This window comes from Haliotis cracherodii, unplaced genomic scaffold (assembly GCF_022045235.1).
Source record: "Haliotis cracherodii isolate W230 unplaced genomic scaffold, xgHalCrac1.p SCAF_2, whole genome shotgun sequence".
NCBI classification, from domain to species: Eukaryota; Metazoa; Mollusca; class Gastropoda; order Lepetellida; family Haliotidae; genus Haliotis; species Haliotis cracherodii.
In genome coordinates this window covers 26,141,147-26,166,427 of record NW_027266275.1, presented here as the reverse complement: position 1 = coordinate 26,166,427, position 25,281 = coordinate 26,141,147, and the positions used below count along the sequence as shown (strand labels likewise).

Sequence of the window (25,281 nt, the reverse complement as noted above, 5' to 3'; positions counted from 1 at the left end):
TACACATGAAACACTGCTTACTGTGACACTGAACAACAAAACAACTCTTGCTGTTTTAGCCTGACCATGTGACCATTGACCAACATAATATTTCCTTATTTGGCTAGGTATGAAACATTACAGTATTTTATAAAAAAAAAAATTCAAAACCAAATTTCATCTTCATTTCAAGCTATAGTCCTGAAACTAGTCCAGGTCAGTGTAGGTCATGGTCATTAGACCCCTGAACTCGTTAATATTGACTGGACTCACCATGTGTCTGTACATAGGATATCTACTGAAGGAACTGAGATAGATTGTGTTTACGTTGTCATCCAGACAACTCAGTTGTGCTGTCATAATTTTACAGATATATAATTCCTGATATTTTATTCTTTCCATTTTGTCAGCCATGTTAACCATGACGCATGTATCATGAGTGAGTTGGGTTAAATGCCGCTTTTAATGGTATTCCAGTTATATCACTGCTTGTCAGCTTAATGTGGGAGGAAAGCACGAAGTGATGCAGATCTCAGACGTTTACCACTTTGGTGAAACCCACGAGCATGGGTATGAGGCTGACAAACCTAGAAACATAATCGGGGTGAACCAGGATTCGAACCCAAAATCATAAGTTTCTGGTGTGCCCAAGGAACGCAACTCTGCACATCGAATCGCGGCACCTAAGACGACTGGGCCACATGTGCCCCAATTCTTTGCAAATGTCACTATACATTGATGTTATCATAAATCATAGTACTGAATCATAGTACTAGTACTAAAGTAGTAAACTATGACTTGTAATTAAATGCTGATCTTAACTAACACTTTATTGGTTTGTATTGAGAAATCTGAGAAAGGTAATTCTGAGGCCCCCCAACGCCCTTTGGTACAGGGACTATTTGGAGAGTATTCGGGACTCACCAGTGTGGTACACAGGATGCAAAAAAGATCATAGTTGGTATGCAGATTTAACATTGAACAAAAAAGATTTTCTTTATGTATTTTATCTTTTGATATTTCTTAGGGGCGGTCAGGTAGCCTAGTGGTTAAAGCATACAGTCGTCATGCCGAAGACCCGGGTTTGATTCCCGACAATGTGTGAAGCCCATTTCTGGTGTCCCCTGCTGTGATATTGCTGAAATATTGCTAAAAGCAGCGTAAAACCATACTCACTCACTCACTGATATTTCTTAAAACAATTAACTAAATTTAAGTAAATCGGACCCTGCCTTTGAGATTTGCGCAAAGTAGTATTCAAGATTCAGGGGTAAGCAATGAGACAATGAGAAATTAGATGGTATTCAGGATTCAAGGGATTAGGGGGTTGGCACATTACAGGGGGTACCCTGAAACAAGCAGCTTTCAATAAACATTTAACATTCTTTAATATTGTGTGTTCAGGAGAGTGGTCATGAAAACATTGGTCCCTGGTCCCTTTCTACATAACAGACTTCTCTGCACTATTCCAAAGCCTAACACATCCCCTACGTCAGTGTTCATACATTCAGGACAAACAAAAAAACGTTGGTGGGGAATAAAGGTTTTATGCCACACAGAAAAGTGCATGCAGTATGCACAAATATATGGAATGGACACAGAAATAAATATATATTGCATCCAAAGGGACACATAATAATATTCATTGTACAAATTCTTGAGAAAAAATATGAAGGTCCTGTAGTTAAAGTATTTATCAAATCCTACAGTACAGTACACTTCACTATTTTATTATTCTACAGAGCCCTTATATTTCCTGTAAAGACCCTTGAAATTAGTAATTAGGGGTCCTCTGGACCCCTAGTTTTATAGGTCAAGGTTAAACCCTGTTGTCAGATATTAAATTATCAACATGTTCTAAATGTTTTCATACTTGTATTCAGCAACATGTATTTTGGCTAAAACTAAAGTGAAATACTATCAGTTTTTATTCATTTTATCAAACATATAGAAAATATTGAGCAACATCATAAAAACATTTGACATATTATGTTGTCCTCCATGGGTTGCCCCGAACTGTGACAGTCCAGGCAGTCATTACTTACTGGTTTAGCTTTCACTGTCTTGGTCTTGACATCCCTGGGTGATGATGTGTGTTCTTCCAGCAGCTTTCTCCGGCGTGCTGCACTCCTATTGGGTGGACTTTCCCCGCCCACACCAGCACTGTCAGATTCCTTGCTATCAGCACCCTGACAGACAGAGGGAGTACCGGTAATATCATTCCTGTTCATCAGTGAGCTCAATCATCTATCATTTTACGTCTACAGAGGATGGTTTGTTTGTTTGTTGTTTAACACCGCATTCACCATTATTCCAGCTACATGATGGCGGTCTGTAAATAATCGAAACTGGACCATACAACTGAGTGATTAATATCATGAGCATCAATCTATGCTATTGGGATATGATTTCATGTATCAACCAAGTCATTGTGCCTGACCAGCCGACCCTGTTAGCCACCTCTTACAACAAACAAAGTCTCCTTTTTCGGCAAGCACTGGTTGCTGAAGACCTATTCTACCCCGGATCTTCACGGATAAGAAAGATGTTGTGGGGATGATGGCAGTTATAGCAGAGTATCTCTTGTTAACTTGTCAAATGTTGCATTGAACAATAATCAGTAGTCATGGACATTTACACCTGGTGAAACCCACAGTTAGAGTGCATGGGGTATAGGCAACTTGCCTTCCTGACAGGTATTCAGACATCAGAGACCATTGCAACAATAGTTAAGGTGAATGATTAACTAAACCAGTGGTCGTTCTGATATTTCACGTACCCCTAATGAGTGACCTTGACCTTTCCAGGCTGGTCCTAGAAACTTTTCAAATTCTTCCTCTTTCTGCACCCTTTTGGCTTCCTCCCTTGGTGCCAGAATACGTTCCTTGTAGCTGTTAGCCTGGCCAAAATACATCACATGTCTACACAGGTTATCCATATCAGCCTACAGATGAATAGCAGAAACAATAAATATCATGACACACAAAGACACACATACACAATATATGAGTGAGTGAGTATTGTTTTAGGCACTTATAGATATCACGGAGGGGTACAACAGAAAAGGGGTTCACAAAGGGTACCCATGTGGGGAATCGAACAACTAGGCTATCCCACCACCCCGCAATATATGAAGACATGAAACATTTATGAATACTAACTTTTTTTTATTGTTTGTAACAACATTTCAGGACTTTTCCTTCTACCTTTGTTAGGTCCTTTCATTCGAACTCCTAAATACCTATCAAAGACTTGATTCACAGAACAAACTATTCAGCTGAAAATAACTCAATATTGTTTGTTTGTTTATTTACGCTGCAAGCAGCAATATTCCAGCTATATGACGACAGTCTATAAATAATCGCGTCTGGACCACACAATCCAGTGATTGACATCATGAGAATTGATTTATGAAATTGGGATAAGATGACATGTATCAACCAAGTCAACGAGTCTGACCACCCGATCCCATTTGTCACCTCATACAACAAGCAAAGTCGCCTTTTTCAGGAAGCATTTCTACCCCAGATATACACAGGTCAACTGAATATTGAGACACACAGCCACTTACATTATGATACAAAATATCATTTATACTAAGTTTCTATCCACAACTACGTACATGCCATAAAAACAACCTTACATTCATATTGATATCCTACCTTTTGTGTATGTTCTTGTTGTAGCTTCTGCCTCATTCTGGTTTTCCTCTCTTCATCTGAGTTATCTCCCCTTCCTGAATTTCAAAGAAAAGTATTCTTAGGTTCTGTGAGTGAGTGAGTTGGGTTTAACACTGTTTTTGGACAACTGTTCCAATACGGTCCTTCATTCAGGGATGTGAGCAGGTTTTCCCGAAAAAAGAGGAAAAGTCTAGGGGGGTCTGGGGGCATGCCCCCCCCCCCCCCCCCCGAAATTGTTTAAACATTTGATTGCATTTAAGCAATTTCGTGCAGTTTGGACAACATTAACACCAAGAAATGTAATAAGTCAATGGCCAAAGTCAATAAGTCAAATAAACAAGATGGCAGATGCAGTAAAATTTCGAAGTTAAATCAGCACCTTTAAAAAATTGGGCATTGCTTCCGCGCACCTGGCTACCCGCCAGGTCTGGAAGCAATACTGCCATAAACTTCAACCCCATCCCCCAGACACAAGGACAACTGTCACAAGCGTGCAATGTCTGACCCTTTCCCCATGTTGAAGCATATTGAAAAAAAACTTACCTTGTACTTACCTTTTGATGAAAAAAACAAAACTCCATTGCAAACATAAGACATTAATACAACATATATCCCCTTGTTATGGGGTTTTGGACGCTGAAGAAACATTCATAGTTTTCTCGCTAATCACATGAACAACTGTAAAACATCTCATTCACTTACAGGCTAAAAGACAACTTTATCTTAAAAACAAGCCATCAGCTGACTCTGAATATTTACAATTTCTGTGTGACGCCACACCCCATGTTATAGTGCACGTAAATCGTGATAGAAAACGTTTGATGTCCGAAAAGTTGGTGAAAGCTCTGATCGAAAACAGGACAATCCGCAATGGTTGTCCGGTTTTCGATCATATTTTTCGGAGTGTTTTTTTTTTTTTTTAAATTATTTAATTTTTACGCGGAAGATGATTTTTTCCGAGGACTACTGTTTTAAAAACCGCGATTTTCCGTGTTTCCGCGGAGATTTCACATCCCTGTTCATTTGTCAGGGTAATCATCATTCATGTCAAATATCCTCATCAGTTTGGTAATGTGGCAGTTGGAAGTAACATTGTAAGTATTTCATTTATATTACAATGTGTCAGTGTAATGCCGGAGGAAACCCTAGGTCATGCAGGTCCAGATCTAATTTGAAACCAATAAACACAACTATTGTGCTGACAAATGATTCCATGTCAGTCGTAGGATCTTCGCATGTCTAAGAGGCACACTTCACACAGTGAATTATCTCTTAAAGAATTTCTCCAACACAATATGTACAATGTCATTTGACTGGACAAATGCTTTTAGCGTTCTGTCGCTCGAATCAAGATTGTAAAAGAAGCTAAGGTAGTGAATGAATGAAAGGTATTTGTCACAATACAATGGAGACTTGTTATAAAATTGGAATTAAGAGCGTCAAATCTATGAGCACATAAGATCCCTGTCTCTGCCAGGTGGTGATGAGCTGATATCATCACTCCGAAGGCCTCTCATGTCAGCAACAACAGAAGGATCCATGATAGGCCATCCAAAGTTTTGTGTTTGTTTCTCATGGTGATGTTTCTATCCCAAAACAAGGCCCACAATACAATAGATCAATTTACAACCCCTGTATTACCTTATTTAAGATACAAGAGATTTCAAGATATATTGGTTTAAAAACAAGTGAATGATAACAGAAAATGTTCAACAACCTGCATACCCAGATTCTCTAGTATTTCCTGGTTGGCTATGTATTGGAGAAAACATGCTCACGAGGTTTTGGTAGACAGAGCATGCCCTGGGGAGAGGGAAAAACCAAGGGGGTGAAGCTCTCTACCAAAACCGAAAAAAGAAACTTAATACAACATTTATCAACATTTTTATGTTTCGAACATACTTTCCATGAACTTTAGAAAACTCGCGTAAAATATCTGTTGCTGGCGTACGGATCTTGAAAAGGACATTCTAAAAACCAGTGAGGCTTATCAACACCTCTGTAGCCTCGTGGTACACTCACTGGGCTACAGATATGAAGGTTGCGAGTTCGATCCTCGGCAATATAAAAAAAACATTTGTCATTTGATTTTACATTTCTTTACATGTTACAATCAGAACGGAAGTTGTATTAATAAAATACCCAGGACATTATATAAAATCACAACGTCCCTGTTTATGAGATTTAACCTGACTGGAAAGTAAAACCTCACAATAGGTTTTAATGCCTATAGAAAGAAGTCTCTTACTTAATGGCGATCCCAATGAATAGGTCTATAAAAATAGTATAATATTCACAGTGCCCTCTACCAATATATTTCTGCCCTATAATATCTCACCTTCGATCTCTTAAATTTTAACAACAATTGATTCACCTGCAAAAAGAAAGACTATCAGCTTATGAAGTTTAAGTTCTGTATCGGGATACAAATCATATTGCACCCTAAGTATCAGGATATGTATCGTATCGAGACTGCACCTTATTCTTACACCTCTAGTTTCTCATCTCCAACCTTAACCAGCAAGAGGGGGCGGGCAATAGAATATATATATTTTAAGATATTTTAAAGTCTAGAATACTGTAAAGTGAAATATGTCACCATTAGGTGTCTTACTCAGAGAGTGTGGGTTCTCAGCTTGCAGGACTGCCTCCGTGATCTAGTGGTAGAGCGTCCGCCCGGAGAGCGGAAGGTCCAGAGTTCGATCCCCAAACGCCTCACCACCACCTCAAAGCCTGCATGTGACTCAACCAAAAAAGTACTAGACTCCGTACTTTACAATAGAGAAACTGTAATCCTAAATATTACCAGAAATAGAACAGAATGTATTTAATGTTCAAATAACAATACATTGCATTGTGAAATACTCTTCACGCCTTACAATGTCTTGTATGTACTTAAGAATCCACTTTCACTTTGTGTGAGTTCATTGGAGTGTGAACCTTCATAGAGTGAGGGCCAAACTGTTAAACATCAGAGATTGAGAATCATGTTAATGTCTTCAGGTCAAGTCTGTCTATAGTCTGGAAGGTAATTTAAGGTACCGACGTTTACTGCAATATCTGAAAAACTATTGGGCCTACTCCAGTCAAAGTTGGTATGAGATTATTAAACAGTCATACATAACTGGATATAACATTTAAAGACAATCGGTGCATGAATAAAAAATCTGCCTATTTAGATATTACTATATTTCATCAACAACCAGACCTGTTCGTCACGGGTGGAACGAGCATTCATTGAAACAGCCATCTGCATAATGCTACCCCTTGGTCACAGGGCCATATGACACAGTTGAACGAATCAACTCAACTCGCAAGGTTGCATGGGAATCACCCACTTACCGTTGGGTGTCTCAACGTGCGTGATTCCCCTGGAGTAGGTCAAATAGTTTTTCAGATATTGTAGTAAACGTCGGCAGCTTAAATTATTTTTAAGACTATATGTGAGGCTGAAAACAATCACCCCCTGTACTGGAGTCAGGATCACTAAAATTGCATTCTGGAACAGGAGCCCTGATGATGTTTAAACTTATCAATCACATGTAGGAAGACAGACAGTCAACCATTTTCACCTGCTAAATATATGTTGACTACTACTATCTAAACTTTCTTGCCACTCAGCCATAAGATAATATGATTCACAGTGCACTGTACTCAGTGTTACAATGCCTTTCACACCATCAACAGGCTCGTATTAATTGAACCCTTTGGGATAGTTCATTGACTGAACTGTGCCCTGACATGCTTCATAAACTCGCAGATCTGGAGGGAGGGTGTGGGGATGCGTACACCCTCTTTTGGAAACAAACAAAACATTCAGATGCTTCATAGGTGACCTAGACAGCCTCTGTGGTCAAGTGGTAGAGCGTCCATCCAGAGAGCGGAAGGTTGGGGGTTCGATCGCCGGCCAATTCATACAAGAAGATGTTAAAAGATAGTACTTGTTGTTACCCTGCCTGATGCTTGGCATTCAGGGGCTAAAACAAAAACTAGTCGGCTCGGAATCAGTATACTGTGTCTGAGTGGGGTATTCATGTTAAACTTCAGCATGATATCTCAGTGGGCTAGCACTATTAATTAGTGTGGATTAGTATAAGCAGCCACACACACACACACACACACACACACACACACACACACACGTGCATGCAAGTTGATATATAAGTCCAATAATCTTGAATGCGCCGTTAAATCCCATTTCACCTCACCTCCTAGGTGACGTAATATACTAAAAGTAAACTTATTACAACACTACAACTAACTGACATAGTTTCAACAAAATGACATGATAATAAGAAAAACTGCCATATCCATAAAGCTATGTCTGAGTCAGGTACTTTGCAACAGGGTGCCATTATTGAACTTCAGACCCTCCATTCTAAACCGGGGCGGTCGGGTAGCCTCGTGGTTAAAGTATTCGATCATCACGCCGAAGACCCGGGTTTGATTCCTGACATAGGTACAATGTGTAAAGCCCATTTCTGGTGTCCCCCGCTGTGATATTGCTGGAATATTGCTAAAAGCAGCGTAAAACCAAACTAACTCACTCACTCCATTCTAAACCCAATTACACTCGGCTCCAGATAAGGCGAGGTCAATTAAACATAATTGTGTCTATTTACGGTAATACAGTAGGTATTACGGTATTATGGTAGGTATTACGGTATTATGGTAGGTATTATGGTAGGTATTACGGTGTTATGGTAGGTATTATGGTAGGTATTACGGTATTATGGTAGGTATTACGGTATTATGGTAGGTATTATGGTAGGTATTACGGTAGGCAGACAGGCAAACCATGATGCTTACTAATACAGCAACCCCTACCCTGTAACTCAGGTACCCGGGTCGGGTGGGTACTGAGTAGGACCCGGATACCCACAGGACTACCGGTGCCCCCATTATGGTAGGTATTAGGGTAGGCAGACAGGCAACCCATGATGCTTACGAATGCAGCAACCCCTGCCCTGTAACTCCGGTACCCGGGTCGGGTGGGTACTGAGTAGGACCCGGGTACCCACAGGACTACCGGTGCCCCCATTATGGTAGGTATTACGGTAGGCAGAGAGGCAACCCATGATGCTTACGAATGCAGCAACCCCTGCCCTGTAACTCAGGTACCCGTGTCGGGTGGGTACTGAGGAGGACCCCGATACCCACAGGACTACCCGGACCGGTGGTTAATCACATGATATATTGTTTTATGACAAAAATTATCTAGAACTAGATGGTTACACTATAAGTGACTAATGTTTGCATTTCTTTCTGACTATACACGCATTCCTTCTGACTTTCTATGTTTGAATAAAGATAAAACTTCAGTTTATGCATGACCAAATTATTTTATACGAGTATCTAAATCCATTCTGCCGGGGCTACGTGTACCAAAATACATTTTGCCAGGGCTACGGTCAAACTATTCCCAATTGGACATTTGGACGTATCTCTTGAGACCAACAGTGGGTACCCGGGTAGGGTCAGGTAATATGGGGGTGGGTACCCGGGTAGTAAATTGGGACTCGTCCTAGCCCTACCCTGTGACTACCATTGCCAAGCCACCCATGTTTCTATGCTGCTAGCGATGCCAGGTAAGTACTTTTGATAAAATGTCATTAATATATATCATTAATGTGAATGAACATTTTACACATATCTACAATTTCTGCAATACAATTATATATCACCTTAATGGGAGAAAAAATTGTTCTCAATTATATACTACATATAATTGGTCAGTTACTATTTCACAAGTGCATCCAGCTGTTGTAACATGTTGTGTTCTCTTCCATGGCTTCTAGATGCTTGGTCAACATACACACAGTTTTAACCCTGAGACTAGGATAACTCCAATACTCACTGCTTGCATCCAAGCAGCCATGGCAGCCGTTGTACAAAACAATCTTAGCCCTAAGACTGTCATAAGTCTATGTTAATGCATGGGAGTTACGATCACCTTAGCGATAATATCACTTGGTTCAACAACGCCTGTTCAAAAAGTATATCACAGAAACATAGGGCAGTAGTGTTAAAAGTTCTATCCCAGCAAGGTTATAGTTCTATATCCATATCATGGGCAGATACAGAGGGGGGATGCGGGGGTGCGCACCCCCCCTTTTTATTTCGAAAAAAATCTTTATTTCTGTATAAATTACCACCAAAGACAATAAAAAGATCTTAATTGTGCACCCCCTCTTTTCAAAAAAGCTGTATCCGCCCATGCATATTACAGCTATGCTACAGACAAACAAATAAGGGAACTGATGAAATGATAGTGAAGTTATTATGACAAAAATGTCTTAAAAAGGAATTTTGGGCATGTAGATTAATGTCTCGTGTGTCCACCATGTTTGGCGATACATGCACAACTCCTCTGTGGCATACTGTTGATTTACTTGCATATGGTTGCCCTTGGTATTGCCTGCCATTCTGCCTGAAGAGCTACCCAAGCTGGGCCATGTTGGTGAGTGCTGGGACTCTGGCAAATACTCTCCTCATCCCACAAATACTCTGTTGGGGACATGTCAGGGGACTGAGCGGGTCAGTCCAATGTCTGTGTATGTGTGATATAACAGCAAAAGCACAGCTATACTGCATCTACATAACAGTCATATCACTACCATATCACAGTTATACTACAGCTACATATAAGCCATATCAGTACCATACCACAGTTATACTACAGCTACATATCAGCCATATCAGTACCATATCACAGTTATACTACAGCTACATATAAGCCATATAAGTACCATATCTCAGTTATACTATAGCTACATATCAGCCATATCAGTACCATACCACAGTTATACTATAGCTACATATCAGCCATATCAGGACCATATCTCAAGTTATACTACAGCTACATATAAGCCATATAAGTACCATATCACAGTTACACTACAGCTACATATAAGCCATATAAGTACCATATCTCAGTTATACTACAGCTACATATCAGCCATATCAGTACCATACCACAGTTATACTACAGCTACATATAAGCCATATCAGTACCATATCTCAGTTATACTATAGCTACATATCAGCCATATCAGTACCATACCACAGTTATACTACAGCTACATATCAGCCATATCAGTACCATATCACATTTATACTACAGCTACATATAAGCCATATAAGTACCATATCTCAGTTATACTATAGCTACATATCAGCCATATCAGTACCATACCACAGTTATACTACAGCTACATATAAGCCATATCAGTACCATATCTCAGTTATACTATAGCTACATATCAGCCATATCAGTACCATACCACAGTTATACTACAGCTACATATCAGCCATATAAGTACCATATCTCAGTTATACTATAGCTACATATCAGCCATATCAGTACCATACCACAGTTATACTACAGCTACATATAAGCCATATCAGTACCATATCTCAGTTATACTATAGCTACATATCAGCCATATCAGTACCATACCACAGTTATACTACAGCTACATATCAGCCATATCAGTACCATATCACATTTATACTACAGCTACATATAAGCCATATAAGTACCATATCTCAGTTATACTATAGCTACATATCAGCCATATCAGTACCATACCACAGTTATACTACAGCTACATATAAGCCATATCAGTACCATATCTCAGTTATACTATAGCTACATATCAGCCATATCAGTACCATACCACAGTTATACTACAGCTACATATAAGCCATATCAGTACCATATCTCAGTTATACTATAGCTACATATCAGCCATATCAGTACCATACCACAGTTATACTACAACTACATATCAGCCATATCAGTACCATATCACAGTTATACTACAGCTACATATAAGCCATATAAGTACCATATCTCAGTTATACTATAGCTACATATCAGCCATATCAGTACCATACCACAGTTATACTACAGCTACATATAAGCCATATCAGTACCATATCTCAGTTATACTATAGCTACATATCAGCCATATCAGTACGATACCACAGTTATACTACAGCTACATATCAGCCATACAAGTACCATATCTCAGTTATACTATAGCTACATATCAGCCATATCAGTACCATACCACAGTTATACTACAGCTACATATAAGCCATATCAGTACCATATCTCAGTTATACTATAGCTACATATCAGCCATATCAGTACCATACCACAGTTATACTACAGCTACATATAAGCCATATCAGTACCATATCTCAGTTATACTATAGCTACATATCAGCCATATCAGTACCATACCACAGTTATACTACAGCTACATATCAGCCATATCAGTACCATATCACATTTATACTACAGCTACATATAAGCCATATAAGTACCATATCTCAGTTATACTATAGCTACATATCAGCCATATCAGTACAATACCACAGTTATACTACAGCTACATATAAGCCATATCAGTACCATATCTCAGTTATACTATAGCTACATATCAGCCATATCAGTACAATACCACAGTTATACTACAGCTACATATAAGCCATATCAGTACCATATCTCAGTTATACTATAGCTACATATCAGCCATATCAGTACCATATCACAGTTATACTACAGCTACATATAAGCCATATAAGTACCATATCTCAGTTATACTATAGCTGCATATCAGCCATATCAGTACCATATTACAGTTATACTACAGCTGCATATCAGCCATATCAGTACCATACCACAGTTATACTACAGCTGCATATCAGCCATATCAGTACCATATCTCAGTTATACTATAGCTGCATATCAGCCATATCAGTACCATATTACAGTTACACTCCAGCTACATAGCTGTGTACAGTGACAACTATGTCACAGCAATGTCACAGCCATATCACAGCAATGTCACAGCCATATCAGAGCAATATCACAGCCATACCAAAGCAATGTCACAGCCATATCACAGCAATGTCACAGCCATATCACAGCAATGTCACAGCCATATTACAGCAATGCCACAGCCATATCACAGCAATGTCACAGGCATGCAACAACCATATGACAGTTATACTCCATGTATATATCACAGCATTGTCACAGCTATCTCACAGCTATCTCACAGCGATATCACAATCATACTGCATGTATACAACAGCCATATCACAGGCATGGAACAACCATATGACAGTTATATTCCATGTATATATCACAGCATTGTCACAGCTATACCACAGCTACACCACAGCTATCTCACAGCAAAATCACAATCTTACTGCATGTATACAACAGCCATATCACAGCAATGACACACCGATATCACAAATATATGCTATGTATATCACAGCAATGGCACAGTCACCAGACAATTATACTCCAGCAATACCACAGCTATTGCACAGCAATGTAAGAGGTATGACACATCTATGTCATTGCTATATGCTGCAGCTATGACACAGTTTTCAAACTTTTACTATTACCAGATTTGTCATATCAAAGATATGGCAGAGCACACCGTCTTTATTATATATTCAACGCAACCCAACTGCATCTTCATAATCCCCCTGGAGATTTATCTGCAAGGCACTGTGCCACTGACAGCCCCAGCCTGTGCGGATGCTCCATGCATGAGCAGGCCAGCACAGTAAACTCAGGTCACACCCCGATAGCAAGTATCTCACACAACACAAACTATTGACCTGCGACATCGTGAATTGCAGAAATTTACACAAGCCTTACAATCATGAAAATCTCTATCGGGCTATCTGTCCATTTGTAAATTTAGATCAATTCCCACCCAAATATAGTTTCTGTAGCCTACATGGGTAACATTTCTGATATGTATACTGCAACTGAAACAAATTAGCACCAATCTGCTAATAACCTCCCCAATTCCATCATAAGACCCCCGTGTGAGTTCCAGGTTAGAAAAGGGCTGCAGCAACAAAATGGTCATAGAGGCAACAAAATGAATTGCTGGATGACTTGGATGACTGCATGTCCTTGTGCCCTGACAGCGTGGTCAGTGTTCATAATGTCAATCAGTGGATTGTCTGGTCCAGAACCAATTATTGTCCTAGATCCAGAACCAATTATTGTCCTAGATTCCTGTCGACAGACATTTTTCAGCATGTAAGGAGACAGACCAAGAGCTTTAGAAGCTTGTATCAAGTATTTATTAATGGTATAAAATGGTTTTCCTCTTTCTGCTTCACATTGAGAGAAATCATACACCCAATCTCATTAAAATCAGATCAGTTCTCGCTGCCGCCAAACAAAGATTTGAGGACATCCCATTACAGGTCACGTCAGATTGACCTTTCGCAAACTTTGACTGACCACTGAAATGACTAACAAGAAGTCAACATCAGCCAATTAGAAATCAGCCTTCTCAAACTTTACGGCACTTGGTTCAACCTGAGGACTTCCATTTCAGACTACGCTTGAAGAATAAGTTGACACAGTTCTCGATTAAAATTTTGAAAACTGAACAAACGAACATTCTGGAATGTCTAATCTATGGTTGAGATTGTATGGCAGTGCTTCCCACATACTGTGCAACACCTCCTTCATTGAAATGTTTATTCCACGGAAGCGAGAGATAGACAATAATCAGTCGTACGGGCCGTAAATGTCGTTCTGAATACCCCGTGTTAACGTTTTCGAGGTTGCATGATTAGAAAACACAATCCGACGGTCACTTTCATGATCTGGTAAGCGACGCTTGGATTGGCCTGATGAAAGGTCGTTCTGACGTGACCCGTAATGGGATGTCCTCAGATCTTTGTTTAGCGAGAGCGAGAACTAAGATGTGATTTTAATGAGATTGTGCAGCGTTCAACCTAGTCACACAATTAAAAATCAACTGTTTCACATTAACTGAGTAGCGCACCTTGTCAGTCAACCAGGTATACTATTTTTTCAAACAAGTAAAGTTTGGTTTTCAATATTGTAGTACATGTATGGACTCAAGTCACAAAAACGCAACTGCTACAGAAAAGTATGCATTCCATGCAAAAGTTGACTTTTATGCAAGCCTCGTGCATTTCACTACCCAAGAATAGGTATAAAAACATGTGCGTTAACGGGATCCCATAGGCATTGTTTAGCATCGTGCTGACAACAACCACTCAGAAAAACAACAAAATTACGCAATTATTCAACATTACGCCACAAAATGCCACGCCTGTCCGAGAATGAGCATCTGCAAGCCATTGGTATGCTTGAAACAGGATCGAGTCAACATGATGTTACAAGACAATTTAACGTCCACAGAAACACCATTTGGTGTTTATGGCAATGTTGGCAACAGACGAATGCAGTCAGAGACCATCCTCGGAGAGGCAGGCCATGCGTAACCAATAATCGACAAGACAACTGGATTCAAACAACACACCTATGAAATCGATTCCAGCCAGCAACAGTGACTGCAAGACGCATCCCTGGCCTTCGACGAATATCTTCACAAACCGTACATTGCCACCTCCGATGTGCAGAGATTGTCGCCAGAAGACCCGCCAGCCATCCCATTTTGACAGAAAATCACCGTCAAGCACGTCTACAGACAGCATCTACGCTGGACGGCCATGCAGTGGGGACAAGTTCTATTCACTGACGAATCTCGTTTTCACCTCAGCCACAGCCATGGACAGATTCGAGTGTACCGACGCTGATACATCAATCATTGTGTCATGGAGGAAGATCGATTCGGGGGGCGGCAGCATTATGATAGGGGTGGGATTACAGCAAGACAGAGGACCCATTTGATAGTGGTAGAGGGAAATCTCAATGGACAGCGCTACTGCGACGAGATCATCGGCCCTGTTGTTCTACCGTTTTTGCGTCGTCATGGCCCAAGCATTACCTTTCAACCTGACAACGCCCGGCCTCATATTGCTCCACTTGTTCACGATTCTCTTCAACAAAACAACGTGAATGTCATCCCCTGACCGGCTTGCTCCCCTGATATCTCACCAATTGAGCACATGTGGGATGAGATGGATCGGCGCCTTCAACGTCAACCACTTGTTCCACAGACATTCCAGGAACTTCGAAACATGCTTCAGAAGATATGGACAGATATCCCACACGACTCTGTGCGACGCCTGGTCCATTCCATGAGACGAAGATGTGTTGCTTGCATTGCAACCAGAGGTGGACACACACGCTATTGATTTGTAAATTGACATTTTGGCATTATCATGTGTTTTTATGAAATCACGCATTTTCTGAAGTCAGTATGGCAAATTAAACCATTTGAACACTTACAGGAGTCTTTTATCTGTGGGAAACCAAAGTTGTTTCAGATTTGGTAAAAAAACATATCTATGCATTAAATCTTATTCAATGTCACAGGAACTTTTGTTGTTCAGTATATGTAGCATGATCAGTACATGTTCCTCCTACCATTGTGTTAGGTAGATTGTTAGGTACAGGATATTCATTGCCATGTACTGTATTGACATTTATTGCCGATCTTGAGTTATTTTGCAATAGTAAAAATGAAATAAGCAAATAATGATTTAAAAATAATTATATTTCCTATAACCAGAATTGAAAATACAAGCAAAACAATAGCTGATAATACATGTTAGTGCAAAACATCAATGTACGAAACATAAAATATTGAAATCCTTAACCAGAAACTTAACACTCTCAATATTCTATCAGAACTTCTATACAGTACAGAACCACTTGTAACAATAAATACATTCCAGACCAACTTGACACCATGAAATGCCACATAGAGGTAATAAAAGACACCAATCTCCCCCCTGGAAAGTCTATGGACCAAGCAGTTGAGTTCCTACTGGGGGTCCTGGTGCTCGTTCTTGGTTGAGACACGCTGGCCAGCACTGTATTGAAGCTTCTTCATCTCATTCATCTTCTGTTCACTAGCCAGGAACTGGATGTTCTTGAAGATGTAGGGATGTGGCTTGGCAATCACCTTCTTCAGTCTCCTGTGCCATCCCTCCAGCCTGATGTGTGATCAGGGTCCATCAGTGAAACACTTGCTTCGGTGACACAGTTCCATCAGATCCATTTTCCCACCTTCCTCTTGTGTCCCCTAACCATCTCTACACAAAAACCTACCACTGCAGGAGTCAGAATGGACGTGTAGTCCTTCTTCAGTCTCCCGTGCCATCCCTCCAGCCTGATGTGTGATCAGGGTCAATCAGTGAAACACTTGCTTCGGTGACACAGTTCCATCAGATCCATTTTCCCTCCTTCCTCTTGTGTCCCCTAACCATCACTACACAAAAACCTACCACTGCAGGAGTCAGAATGGATGTGTAGTCGAACTTTGCCTTAATGAATATGAAACTGTCCACCAGCATTTGGATAGAACTTCTACTTTTCATGTAGATTTATGACATATGTCACCTTAATTGAGAGAACGGTTTATTTAGTCACATCTTTGATTGAATCAAGTTTGATTGAACTCAACTCACGACATATGACTCCATACTTTCTGAATTAACTCTAATCACTTAATATCCTATTTCGGTTCCTGAGTGAACACATTCCACAATTTTACAACAACCAATGTTTTAATTCTGTTAAAAAACACAACATGCTACATCAAAGGCATTTTACCAGAACTCCAAAGGTCCAGTTCAAGGGAATTGACAAAAGGCAGCACTTAATTCCCCACTGAGGGTTTAACATATTAGAAAGGCATGGTATTAGCAGGACAAGGGAACAATTAGATACCTACATGATACAGTGCCCTGCATAATCATTATCTTCGTTAGGTGATTGGCATGTTTCAAATGGTAATATACTGCCTAAGGCTTTGAACACAAGGAGAGTTTACAACATTTGGAAACAATAGCATATAAAAAACACAACATGCTACATCAAAGGCATTTTACCGGAACTCCAAAGGTCCAGTTCAAGGGAATTGACAAGAGGCAGCACTTAATTCCCCACTGAGGGTTTAACATATTAGAAAGGCAGGGTATTAGCAGGACAACATTTGGAAACAATAGCATATTTTGAAACAAATGTTTGTTAATTAAGAACTAAATGATGAAGGGGAATTGTTGATCATACAACAAAACACTGCTGGGAGATTAAACCAAGGGGGGCCCAGCCCCAATTCGTTTATTCTCCTTGCAGTGTTTTGTTGTTCAATAAACAACGACCACAAGTTGTTATTTCTTATATGAGATATCAACATTATTTGCACCCTCCTCATTATCAAATTATAAAATCTACAGGTGGCTCATTTGAATACAAACCAATCTGGGCAAGTCGGACAAATCCACTTTATTAACAGGAGGGTTAAGTTTGGTATTTCCTGGCTATTCTCACAATTCGGATGTCAATTATCTGTAACTTTTCTCCAAAAACTGATAGTGATATTTCACCCATTTTGGAAACATTGCGCTTATCTGCACTGCCCAGCTACGTCTAAGTGAAACAACTCACTACCCTCACAAAAATAGTGTTGTCCAATTTACTTTGTCATCTCCAGAAATGACATCTTGATAGAACGTGATTTCATCGTGAAATAAACCACGCCACATTCTTCATTATTCTTTCCAAATTAATCTCATAGCTGTCTTATATAGTTAAATAATTAATATAATAATAAGTTATTTACAATGATATAATTATAAACATTGAATTGACGTGAAACATGTTATGTATATGCTTAGCATATTATAAGATATTATATGCTTGTGATTCATATGCATACTATATGAAATAGAAAATGCTGATACATAAATGAGTTTTTAAACAACATTCTAGTTAACGATATCGTCAACATTTGAGGGTTGATTGATAAGTTCTAAGCTTAACATCCAAGGAATTGTATAATGTAATTAAATGTTTTTCGTTGTGGACATTACATGATGTCATAGAGGTATATCCACAAACACTTGAGTCAACTGAGCAGATTGTACCAATGCAACAAGTCAGTAAAATATGCAGGAATCTGTGACCTTTGGAAATGGAAAAAACTTGAATGACTTGCATTGACCTTCCTATGCCACCAGAGGTGGGCAGCAGGGTTAAAGTGTGGCAGGGAGAGCCTTCAAGACAACACCCATCTTGGAAGACCTTTCACATCAGCAACACCAGAAATGATCCAGAGAATTCATGATATGGTGATGGCCGACTGGTAAATGACTGAATGTCATAGTGTTAGTTCAGTAAGCATTTCCCATTACAGTGTACACTACTTTGGCACAGAAACTTTGGCAGTAAAGAAAGTGTCAGCTTCTTAGGTTCCAAAGTTTCTGACATCTGATCAAACACATATCAGGCACATCATCTTGTGATAATCTAGCTCTGTTTGAAGCTGATCCAGAAAGGATCTTGCAACAATTTGTGATTCTTGTTTCCCCTAACCATCTGTACACATATACCACTGCAGGAGTCGGAATGGACGTTTAGTCCATCTTCAGTCTCCCGTGCCATCAACCACTTGGTTACCCCAACATATGTTATACTGTTTAAAGTGCAGGATGCTTAGTTTTGCTGGAATCATAGACACATAGTGATGCGGGGGCAAGGGTGGCCAAATCGTCTAGGGCGCCGCAATTCGCCGTGTTGCGTCCCATGGGCATGCCAGAAACCTTAGATTGTGGGTTCGAATCCCGTTTCACCCCAATTATGTTTCTAGGTTTGTCAGCAAACCCGTGCTCATGGGTTTCACTGAAGTGGTAAATGTCTAAGACCTACATCCCTTTGGGCTTTCCTCCCACATTAAGCTGACAAGCCGTGATATAACTGGAATGCTGTTAAAAGCGGCGTTAAACACAACTCATTCACTCACTCATAGTGATGCAAACATGAAATCACACATACCTGTTGTTGATTCTTCTGATGATTGTTGATATCGAAAATATTTCCTTCCCCTTGGTAAAAGCCACTGAATGACGAAGGTCAAGGTCGCCAAGGCAAGAAAGCCTTGTGCCAGCCATCTGCACACCAACCCAGCATCTGTGAGGAAATAGCATGGAGTTCTGTTGAGAACCTATTATCAATTACTTGATTTCCAATAACAATGTATTATTTCCTCTCAGTGGCATTGTGACGATTATGTTGTTGTTCTTTCTTTATTACACAAGGCAGATCTTTCATTTCTTGTTATCAGTTTGGTATATGCTGGTCAGTTTATCAATCTGATACATTGCTGGAAGTATTTACTCAATAGTTTATCAATGTAAGTCAGTCCACAGGGAGCCTGTTGTAATTAGATTTTGGAAAGTGTTTGACGACGTTAGTTAACTTTGAACAATATAGTAGGCAAGTTGTGGGTCTGTTCTTGAGAAATATTCTTCACAAGCTTGATCAAATTTTTCACAATTGTATATTACTGTGCCTATATAGCCTCTCCTGGAAAAGTCTTGCAATTATGTACAAATAATCCATCTTACCTATATTCAATTACTGTAGTAGCTTTGGAATAATTGTACTAAAGATCAAGAATTGATGCTGGACAGATTAAACCTAGATGCTGTAAGAATCATATGTGGTGCAACACGGACCACAAAAAACTGTATGCCGAAACAAATCTGAAACCATTATCGCTAAGATGCAGAAATCAATCTTTATCTTCATGTTTATTCTGCAAAATGGTTAATAATTTAGCACCAGCCTATCTCTGCAAACTTATCCCCGACAAAGTTAAATAAAAATATGTTTAAACCATTTCCAATAACATACTATATACAATGACAACCGCATATGGCTGTCACGCTAGATCAGGCCATGTTGTTTTCTTGACTTATGTGTGGAATTTCTTCGGCAACATCACCCATGAAGATCTGGGTTAGAATAGGTCTTCATCAACCCATGCTTGCCGTAAAAGGTGACTATACTTGTCACAAGAGGCGACTAACGGGATAGGGTGGTTAGGCTCGCTGACATGGTTGAAGCATGTCCTATCGCAATTGTGTGGATTGATGCTCATGATGTCAATCACTGGATTGTCTGGTCCATACTCGATTATTTACAAAACGCAGGTGTACAGGCGGGCCAGCTAGTGAGTGGCCACTCAAGGGATGTAGGTATTTAATCTTTAACACCTAGGCAAACCCCACTAAAACAGATGTGGTGCTGATAGAAACAAGGCCAAATAAATAACAATAGTGACTGAGTTTATGTTTAACACTTTCGTCTCAGTCTGATGTTGAAGAAAAGCCTGAAGACCATATCATAAACATTTACAATTTTGGTGACACCAACATGCATGAGAATGTTGCTGACTAAGCAATGATTATAACCTCGCCAAATCTTTTATTCAAATCAGCAACCTGTAGAACCCGCACAACTCTTCACAGCAATTAGTTGCATTTAGATCCCTGGGATCAAGTGCCATACATGATCTGCATGCTGCCGCATGTGGCGAAGCAGTTATGACAGGAAGGTAGCAACAGTTTTATATGGAACAGTTAACATGGGTATAAGTTGTGTTGAATTTCCACTATGGCTAAAAAAATAACAGTCTTGGTTCTCAGGCACCGCTCGCATCATTAAAAAGTCTGCCTCACGTTTTGCTTTTATTTCCATCTGAAAAAAAATGTTCCTTGTCTCGAACACTGGATGCTGGCAGTGAAATGCTACAATACTTAAAAACAATACAGTTTTAGAAAGACCAAAGACTATGTATCTCTAAGGACTAATGTTCATTTCAAGGCGAGATCATGGTGAGTTGATGTCATTTGCCGATCAGTTCATACATGATTTCGCCGAAATTAATGTGAACAAAATGGAATGAAATCTTGGATAAAAGTAATATAATGGATTACAAATGTAAGCCCAGATACCGAATGAACGCTTGTATAGCAAGATAGTGTAATAACAGCTCACTTGTGTACTTCAGTGCAGATTTGTTGACATGCTTCTTCTGGTATTGTGTGCTCACGATGACGTCTTTGTGTTGTGAAATATAATCAAAGCTTATTGAATGCATGTTTTATGCACACATTGGTTGTCCAACAGTTGTCAAATATTGTATTCCATTATTTCACTCATAAAGGAATACATTTAGCTAAGGAGGCCCTTTCCCAGGTTGATTGTACACAACTGTATGTATACTAAGGGTGTCACGATAAATCGAAATATCGAAATATTGCTATTGGTAAGCACTTAAAGTCAGTGCTAAATGTGTTAAATCAGTTTTCGATCAATAGTATTGATTTCAGTTAGGAATATCGATAGTTTTGATTGTATTTACCATATCATGCGATTGAGTCACCGAAACACGCACGCAGTAAATAAAGTAACGTGGAAGTTTCTTTTTCTTGAATTATTATGGTAAAGAAAAAACTAATCAGTAATATCTCAAATTTTACTTTTTATTTGTTGTTATGGTTATCACATTGAAAGGAAACTTTAGTTTCAAGGTTTCATTCAACTCTAAAATCCATCTAAAATGATACACTGAAAACTATCAATATTTATCGCAATAGTTTCTTTCAATATCAATAGTTATCGCAACAGTGATTTCCAGACAAATAGTCACCCCTAATGTTTACTGATTTTGACACTCAAATATCATAGCATGAAGTAATCAGTGCTATTAATACATTACTAATTACCTGAATTCTTTAAATCAAATGAAAGAAGATTAACACATTGGTGTAAAAACATTGTAGAATTTTTTTAATGGGTAACCAAACTATTTACAATATCTTTATATTAAAGCCTATTATAGAAAGATATCTATGTAAACAATAGGGTAAATTGTGGATATTTCCAAAGTGTTTGACAGTACTAACCATATGAAATTGTGGATAGTCCTAAAAGAAAGAGGTTTATCTCCAAAAATGATAGGAAGTTCAATCAATCTATAAATCAGCAGAGTGCGAAACAAATGGTAGACCTATGCCCAATAGCTATCAAAATTCTGATCAGTTTACGATGTGAGAAACTAAGTTAGACCGATTATCTATGATGATTAAATTGAAGGATCAGTTAGAGCTTCGCATTGATAAGTTTGTTTACACATTTTGTCATTGTTGAGACTTTGCTCATCTTGTAGATTTGACAACATCTATCCATTTATCCAGCTTAAAAAGAAACAAGAAATATGTTTGAAACAGGTCTTTAATTCTTGCTTCCAGGTGAAACATTTACAGTCTAGATTTTAAACCTTTCAAGGGATGCATGCCCCTGGGCTCCCCTGGAGGACGGAATTACATAGTGTTTTCCACCGTTGGGGGGTCCACCTTCAAAGGTTCTCCGGCTACCAGAATTTCCCATTGGGCTATATGTGATACTTCTTGGTGTCATAGAATCAGTAAAATCTTGTGCAAGCTTTCAGGACTTATTTTCTGAAATGTTTCAATGTCAACGTGGAGTATATCAGGGCTGCAGTTTAAGCCTGTTTTTATTTTTATTCCTGTTTGTTCATTTGTTGTTTAACACCACACTCAGCAATATTCAAGCTGTAGGACAGCGGTCTGTACCTGGAAATTCAATGATTGACATAATGAGCAAGGATCTACACAATTGGGATACGACGACATGCATCAACCAAGTCAGCTAGTCTGACGTCCCGATCCCGTTAGTCGCCTCTTACAACAAGCATGGGTTGCTGAAGATCAGTTCTAAGCCGGGTCTCCAATAATGAGTTAGCAAGTGGAATGGAGGAAAGCTGCCGTCCAGTTGTTATTTACAGATGACGTTATCCTTACTTCAGATACTATTGCAGGTTTGCATAAAGGAGTTAGAGAAATATTTGGCATTCAAAAACCCATTTTATCAGAATTCATGTATGTCTATGAATAGGACTGGCATAGCATGCATCAAAACAGTACCAAAACATTATCATATTTATTGTTTAAAGTTACTTTTGGAACAGAGTTTTACCAAACTTTTACAGCTGTCAAGAAATTTAAAGTGGCCAATTCAAGCACAATTTCAATTTGTTTATATCAATTGCATACTGAAAATAATAGATATGTTAATATACCACAAAGTGATTGACTCTGTATGTAAATGTAACCGGTATGGCTACCAGTATATGTAGGATGAATACCAATTCCTTCTACTTTGCTCTGCAAATAAACAGTTATGCACAAAATATATACAAGAGAAGTAGAGCCTTCATCACAATAAAAATTAATTTGACCTGTTTATGGCCACAAGAAGCAATATGCGTGTGTGTGTGTGCGCGTGTGTGTGTGTGTACCTTTATCATGCAATGATCCAATGTGAAACAATTCCAAGGGAATGTCATAAATCCTTTCACTGATCAACTCCATTTTTCAAGTATCTTGTATGTATTCTGCATGTCATGTAATTAAATGAAAAAAAATGTTATATAATGGGGGGTCAGCAAAATATGATACAGTCCTAAGACTAATTGCACAGGACCGAAACCCCTATAATAAATTACCAGTTAAACCAGTCCTTAGATTATAGGGCTGGGACGGGTAACTTGGGTACCATGGGTACTCAGGTTGGGTAGGTCCTGAGTAGGACCCGGATACCCACAGGACTACCTGGACCCATGGACAGTCACGTGATATATTGTTTAATGACAAAAACTCACTATAGCTTAGTGGTTACACTACAAGTGTAATGTTCGCATTTCTTTCTGACGATGCATACATTCGTTTTGACTTGTATATGTTTGAGTAAAGAAAAAGCTTCAGTCAATTTCAGTGTTCGCATGATCTGATTGTTTGATACATGTACTAGTATTTAAATAGTTTTGTCCAGGGCTGCGGTAAAACAATTCCCAATCAGACATTTTGTTCCCAACTCTTGAGACCTGCAGTGGGTATTCGGGTAGGGTCGGGTAATAGGTGGTCAGGTACCCGGGTAGTAAATTTGGACTCATCCCAGCCCTACTAGTTTTAACCCAATTTACTTTTGTTTCAACATACCCAGGCTAAATAATAAATTGTGTACATTGCCTGTTGGTTCTGCCTGCTCTTGGTACACCTTAGCCTGTCTCACAGTCCCAGAACCATATTATTTTTCCTTCCATCCATCCCTTAATTATAGTACTAAAACCCATAAGAAGGGGATGTAAAACTCTAAATGAAGAAAATCTAGATTTTCCAAAGATTCAGTTGAAATGTAACTGCTTGTTTCCATTAAAATTACGTATTTTCGGAGGCTTAGCGATAGTCTAGCCAAACCGTGTCAAATGTCTTATAAAAGGGATTGTACTGGCGCTCCCTTAACTATGCGTTTTCGAAATCACGGCGACAGAATTGTGACAAAATAGTGAATATACAACCATATGTCACAAATTAATATGTCGCCTCTTCATATTGAATAACTGTCATTAATGAAATACAGTTTTGTGTCGTTTACTAATCGTAATACCATATAGATCTAGCCGCAAATATAATGAAATGTCTAACGCCCAGTTAGGCGATAACACGTAGCACAGTGGTGCAAGTATTATTCCAGACCCCAGGCGGTGAAATATCTCACAGTAATGTTTCAGTTTGAATAATTGGTGTCACAATTCTGTCACAATATTGGCAATGTATTTTCACAATGACAATTAGTCGAGCATTGTTAAGAATAGGATTAGTCGCAGTTAGGCTTACATTGCTCCATGACACTTTCCTGTTGTTTACATCGCCACAATGGACTCGTCCGTTACGGCTCATTGACATCACCGTGCGATAGATTTTTAGCGTATACTGTCTAATTGAGCTGTGTGCCAATACTGACAGCATCTGCTATTGT

At 39.2% G+C, this 25,281-nt stretch overlaps 1 protein-coding gene across 1 annotated transcript in view; it reads right to left on the bottom strand.

Annotated features, from left to right (window-relative positions):
• Positions 1–25,170, bottom strand: part of LOC139467895 (UBX domain-containing protein 8-like) — a 55,281-nt gene extending 30,111 nt beyond the window's left edge. Inside the window, exons 1-5 of the mRNA XM_071249438.1 lie at positions 25,140–25,170; positions 19,429–19,563; positions 3,642–3,715; positions 2,759–2,878; positions 2,025–2,168 (exon numbers count right to left, since the gene is read on the bottom strand). Of these exons, the coding sequence (XP_071105539.1) occupies positions 2,025–2,168; positions 2,759–2,878; positions 3,642–3,715; positions 19,429–19,563; positions 25,140–25,149 (483 nt within the window). The 5' untranslated portion in view covers positions 25,150–25,170. The remainder of the gene's footprint in view (positions 1–2,024; positions 2,169–2,758; positions 2,879–3,641; positions 3,716–19,428; positions 19,564–25,139) is intronic.
• Between the last annotated feature and the right edge of the window lie 111 nt (positions 25,171–25,281).